Raw genomic sequence first — 22,630 nt, forward strand, 5'->3', positions numbered from 1 at the left:
TTGGGAGTAAAAAGTTAAATTTATTGGGGCAAATTACAAATAACCCTTACTATAGTAAGAGTTTTAATTTTTTTGGTAGGCAATTGTCCCCTCTCACCATTACACATATTTTAGAATATTTAAAGAGTTTAATTTTCTTTTCTATCATAAATTTAAATTTCTTTTAAGAAAGCCAAAACAATATGTGATTTAGTGAGGTTTAATCATTATTATTTAAAATAATTATCATATTTTAATGCTCTAAAAATTTATTAAATATGATTATAAAGGATTATGAGTTAAATGATCTTTTAGCCCGACAGGCTAAAAAATTTGCGAAACGGTCTACGGCAAGTTTTCTTTCGCGGCGGCCATGTCACAACGCGCGCTGGGGAAGCAGCCGCGATCGTAGATGACGGCAGCATAAGAGGAGCGGCCTGGGGAGGAGATGGTCTCCGGCGATGCTGCCAAAGAGTACGTGGCGGGCTTTGCCGCCGGAATCGCCATGGTCATCACCGGTCATCCCTTCGACACCGTTAAGGTCAGCTCTCTTACCCACATTCTGAAGCCTAATAATCTACATTTGATGATCGTCTCACATTATGATATCAAATCTAAGTTGGATTCCTTCGCTTCGTGTTGACTTGGATCGAGGCTCTGGGGATCTGTACATTGATTCTGTTAGGATAATTATTAGTTAGTAGGCCTTTTTTGGTCTTGTTTGTTCATGATAGTTAATACTTACTATGCGTTTAATCAATCATTGTATTCTATAAATACTCCCTCTTATGATGAATTAGGGCAAGCAAATGAATGGATACAGCTATGGCTGCTCTCTCACTCTTCCCCAATGAATTTCTGGAGTTACGGGCTCCCTCTAACTACCCTTCAGTCCGTCTTAACTGGAGTTTTAGGCAAACTCGAAGTTGCTTAGTTATCTTCTCTTTTCGTTGTTAGGTTTGTAACAATGCAAGTGGCACTTAGCTGTCTAGCTACGCTTTTGGACGCTGCGCAAGAAACAATGGAGGTGCCAACCAACCATCCATCTAACAAAAAATCTTCAAACAAATCCTCATGCATTAGAACAGAAAAGAAGTTGCAAAGGTGATTGTTGATCATAGAGCATTTGATTAACTTAGTTAGTGCATCAAGCGAATGAAGGGTGGAGGATTGCACATACATTTCATCAAACTCGTTAATCAACATCACATCAATGGCTGTTCTTAACTATCTAGCACTTTGACGTCCAAATTAGTGATCTAGGTGTTATTAATAATATGGGAATTCTCGTTGGGTCGGGCATGAACTTCATCAAGATGAGACACTGTAACCTTCGTCATTTCATCCATTGAGGATGCTTGAGCTCTAGTGGAATTTACCTATCTAGGATTCTTGTTGAATGATGAACCATGGATCTAGAGTCTGTAGATACTGTCAGCATTTTGTGTTGAACCTTATGTCAAAGTGAGCTTCAAGCTTTGTCAATTACACTTTAAAATCTTTCATGATATCAAGGAAAGATGCTATTTTATCTTCCTGATTGTTGAGCCTAGCCGAACAATCCTCATTCAAATCAATGTCTTCCATAAATTGTTGCTTAAAGCTCTATTGTTGGTGCACACTGAGGAGTTGTTGCTGCAATAATCAGCAACATAAATAAATTTGTTGCAAGGGAGAATTGCCAAAATATCCACAAAAGCGACTAAATTAAAATCTAAAGGTAATGGCAACCTACCTCGAGATGAATAATTTTTGTAGTTGGCCTGTCGGGCTAAATCAGCTCTTCGACTTTCAAATTTCACTATATTTCTCTAAATTCTCTCCCCCTCTCTCTCTCTAATCAACTACCCAAATGAGAATAAATGAATTTTAGAAATGGATTGGATATTTATCGACCTAGCATTGTGATGCTAGAGTTGAGCTGTTAATTCTCTTAACTTCATGCGAGTATAATTTCGTATGGCAGTTTGTATGGCTACATACAATGCTTTTAAAAGCAGACCGGACCGGCCGGTTCAACCGGGTGAACCGCTAACCGGCCGGCCGGCCGGTTACGGTTCATGCTAAAACCAATTTCGCACAAAACTGGTATTGAACCGCTCGAACCGGCGGTTCGACCGTCCAACCGTCGAACCGGTCCCGGTTTCTGATAACCGGCCCACCGTATAATTCATTCGGATCAAAGCTTTGCCACGCCATGACGCCAGAGTTGTTGAGCAAAAGGTTGCCGCTGTAGACGGAGAAGTTCGCCGGCGCCATGTCGTCGTCTCTGCGCCATGAGGTGAACGCCTGGTTTACTTTGGTGATGAGGTAGAGCTCGACCTTCATGCCGGGGAGGTAGGTATCACACGGGTGATCAAAACTCTGCCACGCCATGATGCCAGAGTTGTTGATTAAGCTCAAATTTGAGTTGTGGGAAGGTCGGGAGGGGTTGAGGCGAGACGGGCGCCGGTGGCATGGGTGGGCAGCCGCTTTGGAAGGGGTGCGTGCGTAGACAGTGAGGGAGTAGCCGACGGCGAGGATACGAATGGCCATGGGGGCCCCCATCAAAGATGAGTTGCGGGAGAAAAGATATCGAGCTCAAAGATGCCGACCAAGGTTGCGCGCCTCAGTTAACTTGAGGCGTAAGCCTCATAAACTAAACTTATTGCGTAGGCTTTGAGGCTTAATTGGTCGAAAATGCGCTGAGGCGCGCCTCAAGGCGCGCCTTTTATTGCGCAATTTTAAACGTTGATGCCGACGTAGGAGACGAGAGTGGCGGAGGATGAAAGCTGAGAAGATGTCGGAGAAAGCTTTTGTTGCTGGGAGGAAAAAGACGAATAGTGGCATGGACAGAACTCCACAACTACCTTTCTACTTTTTTTTTTTATAAATTTTTTGTTTATCTTATATTAGAATAGTCAAAACACTATCTCAAATGATATTGCCAATTATATACTTGTAGATTTTAGATCTTCTGATAGAATTAAATATCGGGTTATTTTTTAAATATAATAAATATTTATTACGTCATCCGGTTCAACCCTGATTCGACCCCGTTCGAACCATCGAACCGCTAAAATCTTCTTTTTCTGGTTCATTGTCCGGTCCGGTTTTCAAAGCCTTGGCTACATAGGATTAGTGCTTGCTTATGTTGTGTGTAGCTTAATAGGTTGCTACCTTTGTCTATAAATATGTGGCAATGCTTGTAATAGGAAGAAGACATGAATAATATTTGAGTTTTACTCTATTGTTTTGGGTTTCTGTATCCTAAAGGATTTCAGGTGGTGATCCCCTCCTAAGGATTTCTTGGGTTATGCGTGGGCTGCGAGTTCCTACAGCTCGCGTATTATATTCATCACCGCTTCATCCCCCCCTTTGCCGGCGTCATTTGGTGGTGAAGATAAGAACCTGGCGCAGAAGCTTTGAAGGTGATCCAACAGTCGCCAAACATCCAAGAAGCGTGGTGGTTGCAGTTCTTCATCCACAGCGCCGTCAGCCAACTTCTCTTTGTCCTGATGTGTTTCTTTGTTCTTGTGTGCGCACTTCAAGACAACAATTAGAAGCTGGATTCCTGCTGCTGTCCGGTTTTCAAACCCATCCAAGAAAGGCTTCTACCAGTCCGTAGATTCCACGGTGGCGAATCAGCTCCGACATCAAACCGTAAGCAGCTCTTGTGTGCAAACTTCAAGACATCAATTAGAAGTTGGATTCTTGCTGCTGTCCGGTTTTCAAACCCATCCAAGAAAGGCTTCTACCAGTTTGTAGATTCCACGGTGGCGAATCAGCTTCGACATCAAACCGCAAGCAAGCACTAAGAACTCCTTGCAGCATGATGATGCCGCCTCAGGTGGATCGATCCTACCCTATTCTAGCAAGAACCGTCATCATTTGGTGGTGAAGAGAGCCAGAACAATTTGAAAGTAGGTCTCCTTAGACAAACTGGAGGCATTTGTTCCTACCTCCAAGAACTTGGTCTTCTTTAGCTCTGCGGTGGCGAATCAACCTCATTTTGTTCCTGTAGTTTATCTATAGGTTTTTGAGTTCCCACAGCAACCGAAGAACATTTCTTGTTCTTCCAGTGACCATTCTTGCCTTTTCCCCTGCTCTAGATTAATATTTATTCTTGAAGAACAAAACAAGATGCCTTCTTGATAGACATTGCACGGATCACGTCAAGAAGAAGAAATCGAAGATCTTCTACAAGAAGTTGCCCGACTCAAACTATGATTGTCAAGGATTGAATGAAGGAAAAACTTGAGCCTCCTTGGCCGGGACTTTAATGGTGTCTGGGGCAAGTATACTGCCACGAAGACTTCAAGATCTCTCATTCAAACTAAATCCTTTCTAATCGATGACGACGACGAGAGCATCTCAAATGATCATATCTCTTCTACCCACAAAGATGTGTTTGAAGAGCCACCTCGTCAGTCTTCCACCAAACCCTCGATCAAGTTCAGCTTCGAAGGATTTGAAGATCGGTTGCCGAAATCGTCATCTATGCCTCTCTATGATGAGCCCGTGTATGACGTGTATGATGACGACATGTTCGGTGGAGTTCTTGATCTTGAGCAACCTGCATATGATGTTAATGACGGTAGCAAGATGGAAGGCCAACATAACATCAATGATGGTCAGTTGAAGTTGGAAGAAGGCTTGCTTTCCAAGGTAATGCTTGAAAACAATAAATGTTATCTATTGGATTGTGGTGCTGATATTCATGTTTTGGGTTGGTCGATTTACACAATTGGAGGAGAGGAAAGCCGCTTGCAAAGCTGCTAAGGAACTTATTAGTAATGAGAACCGGCCAAAGGCAACCCGGATTAGCCAAATGATTCAGCGATATGAGACACATTCATTTAAGTCTAACTTTGAATCTCGGCCTTTAGGCACTGGTACATGAATTTCTGGTGGGGAGGAAGGAAGAGGAAAGGTTGCAGCTCTGTTGAAGCAACAGGGTGTTGATGTGAAGGGAAGCACAAAAAATTCTCCTATGAATGAGGAGGTTCCACCTTTGCTTGTAGGTGGCGAAAAAGTTGAGGTCTGGTGCATCAAGGGTAGTGCGAAGACACCAATTCTGCAAGAAGATGTTGGTGAATTCTTCAGTGGTGATTGTTATATCATACTTTATACATATCATTCTGGTGAGAAAAAGGAGGATTGCTTCCTAGCCTATTGGATTGGAAATGAAAGCATTCAGGATGATCCTATGATGGTTGCTCGATTGGCCATACAATGTGGACTTCCATAAAAGGCAGACCTGTTCATGGTCGCCTTTTTCAAGGGAAGGAGCCACCACAATTTATTGCACTCTTTCAGCCCATGGTTGTTTTGAAGGGTGGTTTGAGCACAGGCTACAAGAAGTCAGTGAAAGACCATAATGTTAAAGATGAAACCTATGTCTCTGATGGAATTGCATTAATTCGTGTCTGGTACTTCAGTTCATAATAATAAAGCAGTTTAGGTTGATGCAGTTGCGGTATCTTTAAATTCCTATGAGTGCTTTCTTCTGCAATATGGAAATACACCCTTTATATGGCAAGGAACATCAGGCACGTTTGAGCAACATCAGTGGGCCACAAATATTGCAGAATTATTGAAACCTGGGGCCGGATTTAAACATACAAAGGAGGGAACAGAGAGCTCTACTTTTTGGTTCGCTCTTGGAGGAAAACAAAGTTTCTCCAGCAATAAAGTTACAATAGATATTGTTAGAGATCCCCATTTTTCCACTTTCTCCTTCAGCAAGGAAAAAATTGAGGTCACTGAAGTTTTCAACTTTGTGCAAGATGATATGCTAAGTGAGGATACATTGAAGTCTCTCCTAGACAGGGAGAATGACACCGGGTGGAAATATCTCGACTGGTTTAGCCAATCAAACCCGCCTCCTTATTGTGGCCAACCAGACATCTTACTACGAGCCTGAAGTTTCTCATATCCCGATAGAATGATGTTGGAGCTGAGCTGTTAATTCTCTTAACTTCAGGCGAGTTTAATTTCGTATGACAATTGTATGGCTGCATAAGATTAGTACTTGCTTATGTTGTGTGTAGCCTATGATGCACCGACACAGAAACGGCGACACGGACACGACACGACACGGAAACGACAATTTTTAAAAATATAGGACACGGGTGCGGCGTGAACATGGCATAATAAATTTTTAATATAATATATAGAAATTAAGGTGAAATTATAGTAAAAATGACAAGCAATCAACTGCGACGTAGTAATCTTAGGACACATTTTTATTCCATGGCCAGAAATTTTAAGTAGATGTGTCTTCACCCTAGAATAAGATCCTTTGTAGGTGCCACCATAATAATTGCATTTGAATGACACATCCCCTCCTTCAAATGTTTTTCCTAACTTTATAACATGAATTCATAACGGCTTATCAGTTTCTACAGATGGCTCTTTTGAACATTCACCTAATCAACTTCCGCCAGCAGCAGAGCTCATTTTGCTAACAAACCAATCATACATATGAATACATCAAATTAAATTGATATGAAGTGAAATCAAAATATACCAATAATAAGACAATATGAATACAACAATATACCGGTCTGCCGGGGGTCCAAGGGGGCGCTGCCCCCTGCCGGGGTTTGACAACATGAATACAACAATATACCCGGTCTGCCGGAACAAAATTTTATTGTAAAAGTAATTTTGAATTTCTGCTTGTTTTTAAAGTTCGTAAGTTTTTGTATGGGAAGATACCGAGTGGACCGAGCATGTACCTAGCAGTACCGAGCATGTACCTAGTGGTATCGAGCATGTACCTAGCAGTACTGAGCATGTACCTAGTGGTATCGAGCATATATTGAGCAGTACCAAGCATGTACTGAGCGGTACCGAGCATGTACTGAGCGGTACCGAGCATGTACTTAGCGGTACCAAGCATGTACCTAGCGATACCTCATTTAATAACTGGACACGTGTGTCCGATTTTAATTTTAATTTTTTAAATTGCGACACTCCAATGCCGTGTCAGACACATGTCCATGCCGTGTCCGACGCGTGTCCGACACTGCATACCCTATTTAAGCAGAGTGTCGGTGCATCATAGTGTGTAGCCTAATAAGTTGCTACCTTTTTCTTTAAATATGCATCAATTGTTGTAATAGGAAGAAGACATGAGTAATATTTGAGTTTTACTCTATTGTTTTGGATTTCTGTATCCTGAAAGGTTTCAGGTGGTGATCCCCTCCCAAGGAGTTATTGGGTTATGTGTGGGCTGCGAGTTCCTGTAGCTCGCGTATTGTATTCGTCGCCACATCATCACCCTCCTTAGCCGACGTCACATTGCAATGTTATCTTCAGAACGTTGCAGTGCCCCCAAGAAAAGATTTTGGGTATTCACACAGAAAGTTTGGCATCGCATTGCCCCTAACCAACGCCATGGCGCTACATTCTAGTACACAGTGGTGCAACGCTCACTTTCCAGCATTGCAATGCCTCTAAACAGAGAAGATAGAGCTATAGTGCCATTAACATAGCGCTGCAGCACCCTATGGAGAAAATTTAGAAATGTATGAAAATTTTCATAAATACTAATTAAACACATAAATTCTTGGTCGGTCCAAATCAAATCATTACATGTTTTATTTAAAATTGAGCAATTTGAGTCCGCCTTGAGGCGTGCCTCAGCGTAATTCAATTGCAAAATGTATTGGGGCGCATGCCTCATGCTTGTGTTTTGAGGCGTATGCCTTAGTCTGGTTGAAGCGCGCCTCACCTCACAAGTGTGAGGCTTATGCTTCATATATGTCCTTTTTTAATTATAAATATATAAAAATAGCTAGTTTTTAAACCTAATCTAAACACCTGCACCTACACACGGAGCCTCATACTCGGGCCATAGCTCCCATCCTCGACGTCCAACCGTAAGTTCCCTACCACTAGCCAGTTGTTGCAGTTGTTGGGGATCACTTGTGGACAGTCTCTGTTGCAACTGCCTTCTCCTTCTCCTATTACATAATATATTTTATGTTGTTTGAATTTCAATTCTATTTCACACAATTTATTACTTATCACTCCACGTCTTGTGCAGTTTTTTTTTTATATATTTATGTCAAATTGTTATTTCATAGTTCAATAGAAAGTTAATATGTCACCCTTTAATATATTATTTTGTTATTTTATAAAAATTACTTTTAACCTTCATTTTTTAATTTACGCAATTTTTGGATTTTGAAGCTTATGTTTCAAAACGCCTTTAGACTTACGCCTTGCCCCACGAACTAAAAATACCTCAATACCCAATTGCGCCAATGTTTAAAATTGCGTATTCGGGTATTGAGGAGTTTTTCATTCGTGAGGCGAGGCGTAAGCCTCAAAATCAAAAGATTGCGTAAATATAAAATGATAAATTTTTCAACTGATCGATTCAACTATAAGCATGTCATATTTGAATATAATTTAATCATCTAATTAATGATTTAAAGCTTCCAAATAGGCTTTGGTCTTTTGATTTGAATCCATTTGGGCTCAGATTGGATTGAATTTGGAGTTGTTGGGTTTGTCTTCTTGAGATGTTCAATTTAACTATAAACTTACTTAAATCGGAGTTCTGATGTTCCTGATTTTAATTTTTAAAACTCCCGATTCACATTTGCATTGAAATTCGTGCCCAGACAAAAACATATATATATATATATATATATATATATGGTTTTGTCAAATAACCTGCACCTAGAAGGTAAATACCAACATAAGAAAATCCAATTATTTTTTATAGAGTCGTCACCCTATAGGCCTGTCGGCCTGATTACGAATATCCAATATAGTTCTAATGATCTCATACTATTGTACACATGCATACTATTTTCATATTTTTCATAAGCAAGTTTTTAACATTTATTATATAGTCGATATGAGAATTGTGAATTCTATAACTAATATGATTTGTAGAAATATCATTTATTGCATTTAATAGAACTTATGTGTATGAACTAGAGTTGTTTGTGCTGCTTCACTAGTTCGGCCTCACCTCGCCCACTCACTCGCTCGTTTAATTATCTTACTAGACTTATTCGGCTAGATCGATCTAACCGGCCTTCATAGTTTTGAATCGTACACTTATATATTGCTAAATGCATAGATATTATTATTCTTTATAGGTATTAACATTGTTTGAGCCTTTGACATTGCAAAGTTGGATTATTGTTAGCCATGCTTACCAATTTTATGTAAAAATAGAGCTTTTCAATTTATTCAACGAAATAAGTAAGTTTACCAAACATTGTTGTTGATGATCATGGAGAAAATTGTTTTCGTAGATGAGTTAGGGTGATATTGAAGTTTTTTAGGACATTTAATGGGTGGAAATTTAGTATGTAGAGACTAACCTTGAGCAACTTTCTTTACAATGGTCAAAAAGTTCTTGAATGACAGCTACTGTCCACCGCATCATGAGCGAATTATTGGTTCTTATATTGGCTGGCCCAAAGATCTTGTTTGACGCGTTTTAGTTTAGTTTAGCATAGAAATTGAGGTTTGCTGATACTGAGATTAGGGAAAGCTGTCTGATAAGCATATGAGGGTTCACTTGCACCATAATATTGTTCCAATGATTGTGCTTTAGGGGCAAGCTGTTTTACTATTATAGATTTTGAGGATGATGATTACTTCTAAAATTGATATGAACGTAAATATGCAGGCATAAACTTATCTGGGTTCCTTTGTTGATTGCTCCACACCTGTTTTTATGTCTATCAGCTTTAAATAGTTCCACAGTTCATATTTCATAAACTAATATCATAGATTAACTTCATGCAGGTGAAGTTGCAAGCTCACAACACTAAAACACAAGTAAAGGAGTACAGGAATGCTTTACACTGTACAAGCCGGATAATAAGCACTGAAGGGGTATGCTTTTGCTCTCATTTGTTTTTTCTTGAAAAAATAATTTTCGAAAGATCTTATTTTCTTATGATTTAGAGTTTGTGATATCTGAACTGCTATCATTGCTCTTGAACTTTTCTAAGAAGCATTGCGAAAGTGTAAGTACTCTATAACAACACAGAAATGCAAAATCACTTAAAAGAATACTTAAAGCTAGGTTTTAAGAAAGTGACTAATTAAGTTCATAACAACAAAAGTAGACTATTGTTTTAATGAAACACATGAGATAGATTTTAATGAAATTGCAACTTTGAGCTTGGAAGCTATTTCCTTTTGAGAAATCTTACATATTTATTGTTTCAATTCTCTTTTTTTGCACAAATTTCATGAAACATGTTTTTATTCTCTGTGGCATCTTCTCTGCTTCATAAAATGGTGTTACAACCAGGATCGTTGCATGAACTTGTTTGAACATGCTGGTCTGACAAACAATGTTGCTTTTAATTTTTTATCACTTTAATAAACTAAGGTTTTGTTTTGCTTCTTAAAGCAGCTTTTTAGTACAAAAGTTAAAATTTTTGTACTAAGAAGTTGCTTTACGAAGCAGTAAAAAAGCCGTCCCAAATGAAGCCTCAGCGCCGGACACACCAGTACTTTAGGAATATGTGATGAGATTTCAATATCAAAATGGGCATAAGCCGGATAAGGTTGGGAGTAGGGCTAGCAATTTGCTTGAAACTACCTCAAATGTTAAGTCAATTCAAAATTGATTTGAAATATTTCAAGTTGTGTCAGAATTCCAAATTTGGTGTAATTTCTAAATGACTTCGAGCATAGGATGGCTTGCTAGTAATAAGACTACTCAACTTGATGTGTGTGTGCGTATATATATATATATATATTGCTTGTTATATTGATCATTGGTCTTGATTTGGTTGAAAAAGGTTTCAACTTCCAGTTTTGCTGTTAACATTTTTTTTTATGTTTTAAAAATTTTGGATTTTGAGCCATCTCTATTTAACTTCAAGTTGGCTTGAATCAAATCATCTATAGCAGAGATGACTTGACTTGAAATGTATTTTGATTTTGTGTCAGGTTTGAGTTGAGCTAAACTCAAATATTTTGAATTTTAGACAAAGTCAACTTGCTTGAATTAAACTGCAAGCCACTCTTAGTTGGGAGAATTAGATTTGCATGATTAACCAATATTTGGAGTGCTTAATGTCGGCATATGACCATTTTCTCTACAGCATATATGTGTTATTAGACAATTATTTCCCAAGTTCATATATTTAAATTTTATAATATTATTGTTGTAATTTAGATTTGTTATGAAAATTAATTCATACACTTTTCTAAGGTTTCGTATGCGCGTCCTTTTTTTTTTCTTGTTTACTTCATAAAACTGAACCAGGAGAGGGAACATTGTTAATGCAAAGTTAAGGATGATAAATGTGAAAATGTTAGGCAGAAGATGGAGCTGGCTCTAATTGACTTCCAGAGTTCCAGTTGGCTTTAATCAAATCATATGTAGCAGAGATGACTTGATTTGAAATGTATTTTGAATTTAGGTTGAGTTTGAGTTAAGCTAAACTCAAATATTTGAATTTGAAAAATTTCGATTCACATGAACTCAACTTGAAGCCACTCCTAGTTGGGAGAAATTGATTTGCATGATAAATGAATATTTAGAGTGCTTAATATTGACAAATGACATATGACCAATATCCCTACAGCATACATTTGCTATATGGCAATTTTTCCAAATTACATATATTTAAATTTTATGATATTATTGTTGTAATTTAAATTGTTTGTTATTGATGAGAATTACAGCCTTTGTATGTTTTCAACTTGAGTGTAAAAAAAAACAAAAACTTGACTACACAAAGAAGACGTTTCAGAGTAATTGGATTTTGGTTGCATCCCCAGTTTGACTAATAAGTACCATGAGGATAAACATACACAAACTATGCTTAGCAAGAAATTTGTGTTCCTCTCTATTGATATCTGATGAAATTATTTGTTTACATAATGAACCTATGTGCACTTTGTTGACGTAGAATTAATGAATTTTCTTGGCTAATTTCAACAATGTTAGCATTCAATCTTTTATTTTATAACTTTGACAGGTAAAAGGACTGTATAGAGGCGCAACATCTTCGTTCATTGGAATAGCACTTGAGAGCTCCCTTTTTTTTGGCATTTACTCCCAAACAAAGCAGCTTTTACAGGTTCCAATGAAATACCACTAAAACATTGTATCACCGTCCCTCTCTATCCATCTCTCTTTTCTTTGTTTTTTCTTAGTAAAAAGCTGGGCCAAAATCCGTTCTCATTAATGAAGATTAAAGTAACTGTACAAGAGGGGATTGCAATATCTAAAAAATACACAAAAACCTGTTGGGGAAAAAAAAAGAGAGAAAGAAAGAAGATACTCATTTAATAATAAGATCCTTTGCATAGTAGTCTTTGCTTCTTTCTGCTTGCAAAATAATATCTAGAAATAAGCAAGAAAGTTGATATTATTTCACGTGGCTTCATATTTTTCCTTATCTTGTAATAATTTCATGTTTTCTTTTATCTCTGGATACTCTCATGTATCTTTCTTTCCAAATATTCCATGAAGTTGAGAGAAAAAAAAAATCCAAAAATGCTTATATGTTAGCGGATGAAACATTTCTACAAGAGGTAAAGAATGACGTGAATCAATTATGCATTATTAATGTTTGGGATTTGAAAGAGGGATTGAATACTTTTGATAGAGAAGATCTTACCACATTAAGAAACGATCGATCCTTAATACTTATATTGTATTTAGCTGATTTACCTGACTATGTTGATATCCTCATATCCTCAATAAAACTTAAAATTTTGTTTACCATATTTTCTTTCAGGGAGAATCCCAGATCAGTAAGCCACAACTCCAGGTGATTATACCTTCTGGTGCATTTGTTGGGGCAGTAATCAGCTTGATACTTGGTCCTTCGGAACTCGTAAAGGTATGTTTTATCTTAACCATAGTTCCCTATTAAGCTCCATTCTCCTCTCCTATAATATTTAAATCTTTCTCGCCTTCTGACATAATGCCAATATATTTTTTTCCAGTGTAGAATGCAAGTACAGGGAAAGGATTCAGCTCTTTCCAGCTACGTCAGATACAATAGTCCTCTAGATTGTGCTATAAAAACCATCAAGAATGAAGGGGTGAGTTAATGCCGACATTTTGGCTTCGTTTGAGACGGCTTTTTTATTGCTTCTTAAAGCACATTTTTAGTAAAAAATTAAAATTTTTATACTAAAAAGCTGCTTTAAGAAACAACAAGAAAGTCGTCCCGAACGAATCTTTTATCACCTGATTATCACTGACAAACAAATGTAAACGATTAAATCCTTTAGATCAAAGGCATGTTTCGTGGAGGGCTCACAACTTTACTACGTGAATCAATCGGAAATGCGGTCTTCTTCACCACTTATGAGTCCAGTCGCTATTACATGCATTCTAACCTGAATCATCCCCAAGGACAAGCTTCAAAACTCTTACAGGATGCTGGAATTGGCATCATAACTGGAGGAATATCTGGAATGGCTGTACGTATTCACTTTGTGGTTGCTTTCCATGTAATAAATCTAATGTGTTCCTTGATGATCATGTTCTCACTTGCTAGTTCTGGGCCACCGTTCTGCCATTGGATGTTGCAAAAACTGTGATTCAAACAAATCCTGATGCGAAATCTAGCCGCAATCCCATGCTGACATTGTACTCGGTATCTAATTTAGAGATTCATGAAACTTAGCCTTTGTTTCGGACAGCTTTCTTACTGCTTCTTAAAACAACTTTCTAATAAAAAAATAAAAAATTTTGTATTAAAAAGCTATTTTAAGAAGCAACAAGAAAGTTTTCCCAAACGAGAGAGATTATTCTGTGCGGACGCCAAACACAGCTTACCGTCCAGAGGCGAATCAGGTGCAGCCACGTCATCCAGTACCGAGCCGCGGTACCGAGTAGGGGGTGACGTGGTGCATTTTTATTGGGCTCTGAACAATGTTCGATGTCCTCCGCACAGAATATGTCCTCCGCACAGAATAATTTGCCCCCAAACAAAACCTTAAATGTTTATGCTTTGTTGGTCATGGAAGCTTGACTTTTGTTCTACAATTTTAGATTTACAGGAGGTTTGGTTTACGAGGATGTTATGCTGGTCTTGGACCAACTTTGGCCAGAGCATTTCCTGCAAATGCTGCTGCAATCGTTACCTTAGAACTTATCGCAAAGATGCTTGGTGTCAAGCGCGACTGATCATGGGGGTATATTGTGAGTAAGTTGATTTATAGTTCGTTTTAATCTTTATCTAATTTTTTGCAGAAGCTATCATTCAAAATGCTTCTTGCTAATTAATGTTTGTTAGATATTGCTTTTACCGATTATTACAGTTGTAAATAACCCATATTTTGATCTACAACAATTAAATGTTATTACATGAATTATAATAAGTTCAATTTATAAATCGTCTTTATCATAACATTGATATTATTGTGTTTTAATTATAATAATCTTTCTCTAATTTTATGGGCATTATATATATGAAAAAAATGAGTTTCATATTCATTTTTAATTCCCTAAGAAATGAATACATATCAGTACAAGTAAGTTTTTTGGAATCGTTAGATATCCGCTTTTTCAATCGATTTCATTAGAGCTTTCTAGACATGATGGGTTATTTTTTGGATCCTTGAATTTGAAGATATAAAAGGGTTTATAAAGATTTATGATTTAAAACTAAATAATTGATATAATTATATTTATGTGCTTAGTTTATTTTATTATAAAAATTTAAATCCACTTAACAAAACTTATCAAATGCCTATTTTTTCATCAATTTGTTTTAACGAAGAAAGAGAAGAGGGAAAATAAGAAGAAAAAAAAGAGAGATGAGAGAGAAATTAGAGTTTGGGGGTCTTAGAGCTATTTTGGTTGGTAGGTCAAGTTGAGAAAATTACTCATATCAAAATAGGCTATCGTTATCTTACGTCATTTCAATAATTTTGATTATTTTGTATTTTATGAATTTTAACTTAATCAGAATTTACAAAAGTTATAATATCTTAATTTTTATCAAACTTCTATCTTGTAATCTTTTATATGTTATAATTTTAATCATTATATATATATATATAATTTTACTGGATGAATTGATAATTTTGATTTTTTTTAACACATTTTATGATTATTTTTTTTTTTTTTTTTTTTGGTTTGGGTGCATCTACTAGTTGCCACCCCCTTGGCGGCGTAACTAATCCCTTGACAAGCCAACAAGTAACCAGACCCATGGTGTAGGACCCGCAGTTATTTTCTCCTGACTTAAGGGGTCGCGTAGCATGAGAGAGTAATCGAACATGAGTTGGGAGGTTCCCAATCATACTCGTCCACCAACGCAACTAAGCCTAGTGGGGTATTATTATTTTTACTTCACTTTGATATCTAAATTTTATAAAAAATATATATTTGAAAATATATTTTTTATTTTAAATAAAATATTAATGATATTTTTTATACAATTTATTTATTTATTAAATAAAAAAATAAATTAATATTATATATATCAATAGATAAAAATATTGTGATATATATGGATTTCTTCTAGGGCTATTTGACACATTGAAAAAAGAATTGTAATGAACTAATACAGTATATTTGAAATGTATGAAATTATTTGGATGCGTGTAAAAAGATTATAGGAGATTATTATTATAACTTTATTTGGTTATATATAAAATGAATGAAATATAAAGTAAAATGATGATTGATGGCTTATACAACAGCAACAAGCAGGCAGAAGACGTCCTAAGATGGTTGACCACTTGCTAGTAGGCGGCGACAACACAATTTGCTTATGGTAAAAATGAATTCGATCAAAATTGATTGAGTTTATAATAAATTAAAAATAAATTAAATTCTTGGAATTTTATACTGCCTTTTTTTAAAAAATTAAACCACAAATTCTATTTTACACTGTATTTTTTTAGCAAATTAAATAGCCCCTTAATCTAATATTGCGAAGATTATAAGAAAATAATTTACACAAATATAATGCTTATTTTCTAATTGTCTTTACTAACCGTCCAATGTCCATCATTCAAAATATTAAAGAAATTTTTACATACATAACCTTTAAAACTATTGAAAATACATATTTAACACCTAAACTTCTATATTTACCAATATACCATCTAAATCGCCATTTCATTCTATTCTACTACTCCATCGAAGCTATGAGATACTTGAAAGTATGCCATTGACGAAGAAGACAGTCCCTCAAAGTGATTTTTGACAGAAGGTTTAAACGGAATGTTAGAATTGATTCAAAGAGGAGTTTAAGGTGGTATACTAGTAAATATAGAAGTTTAACTATTAAATATATATTGACGTTATGAATGTAAAAATCTCAATATTAAAACAATCAAATTCACAACTCCAAAGTTGCCTTTACTAGTTCATCTTTAGTCTGTATTATGAAGTATTTTTTACTGATGCTTAATTTGACGGACGATACAGGATCCACAACTTAAACATTACTTGAATTTTGTAGGTTTCGGTCGGATTCGGATCAGCCAGCTTAAATCACCTGAAGAAAATAGGCTTGATACGTCACCAAAAATTGCATGGCACGAATCTTGAGGCAAGCCCAAGTTGAAAACTTATAAATTAAAATTTAGGATCAAAAAGACGAATCCAACGACACTAAATTCAGTTCAATCTGAGCCCAAATGAGCCTAAATTAAAGGACTAAAACCCCTTTGAAAGCTTCAAAATATTAATTGGATAACCAAACAATATTCAAATATGACATGCTTATAGTCCAATTGAGCGGCTCGACGAGACGAATCCAAGGAGCCCAAGATCGCTGAATTTTGACATATCTAAGGAATTTAAATGCTTTATGATCATTATGAGCCGTCCGATAGAACACTCCCAACATGCCTTTGATTTTCTCCATATTTACTAGCCATGCTACTCCGAAAAAAAAAAAAAAAAAAAAAAACCCCCATTCTTCACATGAAAAGGAGAGGAAGAGGACAGAAAGCTAGAGAGTTCTCTTGCATTCTTCATCTAATACTGGAGTTCTTCTCGACCATCGATCGTGGCCAGACTTTTGCTTGTTCTCCGACTATCACCAGAACTCTTCCCAGATGCTACCGATGTTGAATCTCCTCCCAAATATTGTCACCCGTTGACGACGATCTTTTTGATCACCATCAACCGATTATGATCCTTTTGATCTCTGTTGCTTGACTATAATCCTTCCTACCTCTATTGCTTGACTACGATCCTTCCGACCACCGTCGCCCGACTACATTCTTTCCGACCACTGTTACCTGGCTACGATCCTTTGGACCACTATCGTTCGACTACCGTCATTCTGACCATCGTCATCCGATTACGATCCTTCTGACCACCGCCGCCTATCAACTACGGTCATTCCGACCACTATCGTCCGACTATGGTTCTTCCGACCTCCGTCGCCCGCTGACTTTGAGCCCTCCGACCATCGTCGCCTAATTACGATCCTTCCAACATCTGTCACTTATTGGCTATAGTCTTTCTGGCCATCATCATACAATTATAGACCTGCCAACCAAATGAACAGAACAACATTCTCTTGAGAACAACTATCGTGTCATTCTCCAACTATGTAATGTGTTCTATACAATGTGTATTTGCTATATTGAGCCAGCAACCTCTTTGAAGAGAGATATTCAACCATCAATGCTAGTTGATTCATTCAAACTAGATCAGGCCCCATGGTTTTTTTCCTTTCCAAGCTTTTTCACACAAAAATCTTGGGGTCTCTTATGAATGCTACAAACATATCTCTTATCTGTTTGTGTGTTGGATCTTGCTACAAAACTTGGACACTAAATTTTATATCCGCCGCAAATTTTTTTAGGACGCAACAAGGCTCAAGTTAGGTCTGTGTTCGGATCAACCTGAAAGTAAGGAATTAACCCATCTGATTCTTCTTTTTTATTTGTAATTTCTCTGATTTGGAGATTAGAACACTTTCTATATTAAGTGCTCTTCGGTTCTTCAAATGTCAATTGGCAGCCCAATTCAATGCCACCTGCATTAATAATGCAGAGTTTGATGCGTCTGCTTCCTATTACATCATCTGGATTAAGAAAGTATCTTCATTTAAATGAAAATTACGGCATACAGCTTCCATATGTTGCCACCTGGAATACTAAACATTTCAGCCTGATAGCAGCAATGAAGGGTAGGTTTAAAGCAGATAGTAAAGATAAAAAAAATGGCATTAGTTTACTGTAACAGAAATCTATTCTTTGACCAAAAGCTTTTTTAGCTCTTACTTTTCTTTCCAGAAGCCTATGACTAAAATGAACGACTTGCTTATTACAGGAAATTCAATATTTTTCGAAGCTAGAAATACTCTTAAACATTGGGTCTCGCATATCTTCTGCAATTTCAAGTTCCAGGTTAGCTTTTCTAAATCTTGAAGCTTTTTTTTTTTTTTCCTTCCATTGAAGTTCTGTCTTTTCATTTTTTTGGTGAGATGTTCTGAATGTCGGAAGCCTCTTAATTTCAAGAGTTCTTTGTTCATCATTATTGTACTCTTGAGTTCTTAGTTTTTGTTTTGTGATTCTTAGTTTTAGTGTCTTTGTGAATTCTCTCCTCATCTTTTCAAAGTGCTGAAACCTTTTGAGTAAGAAAATTGTTCCAACCTGCAACATGATAAAACTATTTCTCTTAAAATTTAGTTTTTGTAAGGTAAAACTTTTGTTCCTTCTCAATTACTTGTTACCTTTCATGGAGATGCATAATAACGAAGGCTAATTTTCTTTGATTTCAAGAAAAACCTTAGGAGAAATTCACAAAACTCTATTTTTATCTAATGCCCTTTTCCCACATCCGATTTGTATATTGTGATCCCATATCCATAAATTAAATATATACGTTCTAAATCTTGGCAAAAAGTTTTTTTTTTTTTTTTTTTTAAAGTTAGTTTAATTCTGCTGCTTGCTTGAATTCCATTTTGCTCCTGTTTTAGGCAAAGTTCTGAGCTAATTAATCAATAATTTAAGGCTTCGTTTGGGATGGTTTTCTTACTGCTTTTTAAAATAGCTTTTTAGTACAAAAATTTTACTATAAAGCTGCTTTAATAAACAGTTAGAAAGCCGTCCCAAACTTTGAGATGACTTTCTCATTGCTTCTTAAAATAAATTTTTAGTATAAAAAATAAAATTTTTATGCTAGAAAGTTGTTTTAAGACCATCTCCAACTGTTCGGCAAACAACCGAATGGAGACCCTCAAACGTCGCAACCGAACGCCTTTTCCTCCGCCATTTGATCGCGGATGAACAGTGCGACGCCAATATTGGCATCGCACTGTTCATATGCGCCATTTTTTGGTCTCTACCAAACTCTTGGAAGAAAGGCGCGAAAGAAGAGAGTGACGGTTAGGGGGCAAAATGGCGTTCGATTGGAGATGAATCACGACACTTTTTTGTTTCACTGCATTTTGGAGTGAAAAAAGAGATTTTCGGTTGGAGATGCCCTAAGAAGTAGTAAGAAAGTCATCTCAAACAAAACCTAAGTTATATTTTCCATTGGAAAGGCAACTAAAAATAGATTTCCTGAGCTTTTTTCTTATTGTCAACAGGTATTGCATTGTTTTAAATGAGTTCTAGTCTTTCATCAACAATAAGGGATACCTTGCAAGATCACAAAATTTACTGTAGATGCAACCAGCAATGCCTTGTATACACATGCCAAAGAGGAGAAAATCGAGGAAGAAAATTCTATAGATGTCCTCGAAATCGCTCACAAGATAATTGTGGCTATCTCAAATGGGTGGACGAAACGGATCAAACAATCAATGCCACAAAATATCAATTAGTAGCTTATGAGGAGAAACTTACGAGAAAATTGGAGTCAATCACTTTTCAAGTGAGGATTGTAATAGCAATCCTTATTATTAATGTAGCTCTCTTATTAGTTTTGTTGAAGGCTATCTTGTACCTCAAGTAAAATATTGAATGATTTAGAGATTTTCTTTTTGTTTAGCTAAGAAGGAATGTAGAGTAGAAAGAATATAGAGGTAAGTATATATAGTGAATTGAGTATATTTTCGAGAAGTTTGGTTGTGATTACATTACAATTGTATGAGATTTTTTTTTTTTTGGAGTTTAGTTTGATGTAAAATAAATTTTGTGTAAAACCTGATGGCGACAGTGGTGAAGCGCAAGGTGGACAATGGTGAAGCGCAAGGTGAACATCGGTTGTTAATGGGCGGTGACGCCAAAAGGTGAACATCGGTTGTTAATGGGCGGTGACGCCAAAAGGTGGTGTGTGCATTGGTGTTTGACGATGGTTGTGCTGGAGGGTTGTGGCTTGTGGTAGGTGACAATTAATTAACTATAGAGGGCGGTGGAGAAAAATGGCTTGTGACCAATGATGTGTGGTGTTGGAGGACAATATTGGTGGGCGTAGGCCAACAACACTTTACACAAGTGCTATATTTGTCTATCAAATCGGATGAAATTTCAAATAGATTAAGGGGATGTTTGGTTGCCAGCAATGATCAGTGGGAGGCCGGTAGGTGGCCAGTGAGGGCTGTAGAGGTGGCAGCTAGCGGTGGCAATGGCGGTGAGTTTCCGATATATTTGGAAATCACACAAATATGAGGAATTCTAAATATATTGGATTTGAACTAGAGGGTGAATTCCTTTTACTTAAAAATTCTACTCTTCATTCATGTTACTTCAAATCAAATACTAATTTTTTTCAAACTCCTACATTTGGAATACTTTACCCTTCTTTTGCAGTCTAAATGTATTGCAATTTTACTCCTAATTTGTTTTTCTTCCAACCGAACAAGGGAATTTAATTTTCAGAAGCTGGGCATTTGTTTAACTTTATATTAATTTTACTTGGAACCAAACAATCCCTCGATCTTCATTTTACATTTTACTCCTTCATTCCTTGGAGGGTATTCTAATTTTTGAAATTAACGTAACACATTTTAATCAAATACTCAAGGTTGTAAAAATTGAAACGTTCAGTGAATCAGGAGGGGTTCACTGATTGATGATTCAATCAGGTCGAACTGAAAAAATCTATTTGACATTATTTTCAAATACCATCCTAAAAACACTTTAGGAACTAATTAATACAACAGTTGAATCCAATTTCCTCCTTCCAGCTAATAATATAGCACAAAAGCAATTATCTTCTTCTTAATTAGTACACACTTTTCCATGAAAAAAATAAGAGGGGATGAAGATAACAGATGCTTAAAGGTGCATAATGATCTTTCAATAATAAGATAAATGGTTTCTTTTTGGGACCTTTGAGCCAATTAAGCAAATTCACGTACACAAAACAAACGTAAGATTCGAACCCAATGAAAGCTCCCAACCAATAAATCAAAATGAGCAGTTGAAATATTAATGTAAGTAAAAATGGTCCCTTTTACTTCCACTGCAACTAATTATAAATGAAGTTGTTTTTTTTATTCTTTTATAAATAAATTTAAAATTATAAATGTAAGAAAATCATTCCAGCAGCTCTAGTGGTTGAATATTTACTTTGTAGATAGCAAATATAATTTGATTGGGCTATTACTTCCTTACAAAATTTAAAAAAAATTATATGATGAAAAGCTATGTTTTAAAACCAGAGCAGTTAAGCACTTTCTCCACAACAACTTCACAACCAACTTTATAAAAAGTTCTAGCCATCCCAAACAGATTCTCCGCATCAAACATATGAAATAGGCTAGATTTAACCCCTACATTTTTTTTTTTTATTGCAAGGGCGAACAATCCAGCAACCAAATTGCAATTTTCTTTGAGTAGAAGTTCTTAGTTGCCAATTCAATGAGGCATTCAATTAGGTAAGAGAGGTCACAGAAGCATTTGTGTTGAGCCACCTGAGATAAGCACTTTCTAAAAAGCTCCAAAAGTGATTAATAACATCCTCTAAAATAAGGCTTTATTTGAGGCAATTTTCGTATTACTTCATGTTTCAGACCGCAATTATACTCTTTGTTTGACCAGTACTTTTTCATTGCTTTCCAAATTTTTTTACACTTAAAAGTTATTTTTTACAATAATTTTAAAATATTATTTTCTCTGCACCAACTTTATAAAGCAATAATAAAATTACCACAAATGAAATCTAAGGAATATTGGATCAGCATAATAAAGACTAAGAACCAATATGGATCAACAACCATACTAAGAACAACACAGAGAAGCAATAAAAGAATGATATGGCCATGGATGAGAATCAATCAACACAGAGAAGCAATGATCTAAGTAGCTAGAAAAAAAAAATTTCTACAAATGATGGTGAAAGTTACATATTAGGTTTTTGTGGAATCTAAGCATGTATTGTTGACTCAAATTTTAATTCCGTCAATCGAGCTAAAGTGTTGTTTATACAACGAACTAAATTGTTGTTTGTACAACATCGAGGTGTTGTGGACATATTGAGACAAAGATCTTAGCGTCAAGGCCTGCGGACCCACTGAGCCAGTTTTTTAACATTGTTTGAGTTGTAAATATATGACAATTATGCTCTAATTTATGTAGGAGTGTGAAGTCTGTGAAAGAGTATGTGAAAGATCTGATCAATTTCTCTCATTTTTATAGTGAATTTCTTGATTTGATGTGACTTCATGATTTTTTTTTCAATTTTTAAAATTTCTAGGTAAATTCTAGTGTTTTTACTTTTTTCTTTACTCTTTTTTGTTTGTTTAGATTTATTTACTCCCAACATTATAGAATAAGGTTGACCCCA

At 36.2% G+C, this 22,630-nt stretch overlaps 1 protein-coding gene across 1 annotated transcript; it reads left to right on the forward strand.

Annotated features, from left to right (window-relative positions):
- Window positions 1-302: 302 nt before the first annotated feature.
- Window positions 303-14,292, forward strand: LOC110111016 (mitochondrial arginine transporter BAC1). The gene is made up of 8 exons (XM_020842700.2): window positions 303-520; window positions 9,742-9,831; window positions 11,940-12,041; window positions 12,705-12,809; window positions 12,916-13,014; window positions 13,207-13,398; window positions 13,476-13,574; window positions 13,973-14,292. Exons 1-8 carry the CDS (start codon window positions 428-430, stop codon window positions 14,105-14,107), a joined length of 915 nt encoding a protein of 304 aa, XP_020698359.1. The 5' UTR covers window positions 303-427; the 3' UTR covers window positions 14,108-14,292.
- The last annotated feature ends 8,338 nt before the right edge of the window (window positions 14,293-22,630 follow it).

Source organism: Dendrobium catenatum, unplaced genomic scaffold, assembly GCF_001605985.2.
Source record: "Dendrobium catenatum unplaced genomic scaffold, ASM160598v2 fragScaff_scaffold_1132, whole genome shotgun sequence".
Lineage (NCBI taxonomy): Eukaryota > Viridiplantae > Streptophyta > Magnoliopsida > Asparagales > Orchidaceae > Dendrobium > Dendrobium catenatum.

Bases quoted from the DNA above. Each gene is read 5' to 3' on its own strand.
- LOC110111016 (XM_020842700.2), top strand. From the start codon at position 428: ATGGTCTCCGGCGATGCTGCCAAAGAGTACGTGGCGGGCTTTGCCGCC. The intron at 521-9,741 runs GTCAGCTCTCTT...AACTTCATGCAG, and splicing joins ATCCCTTCGACACCGTTAAG to GTGAAGTTGCAAGCTCACAA. The intron at 13,399-13,475 runs GTACGTATTCAC...CTCACTTGCTAG, and splicing joins GAGGAATATCTGGAATGGCT to TTCTGGGCCACCGTTCTGCC.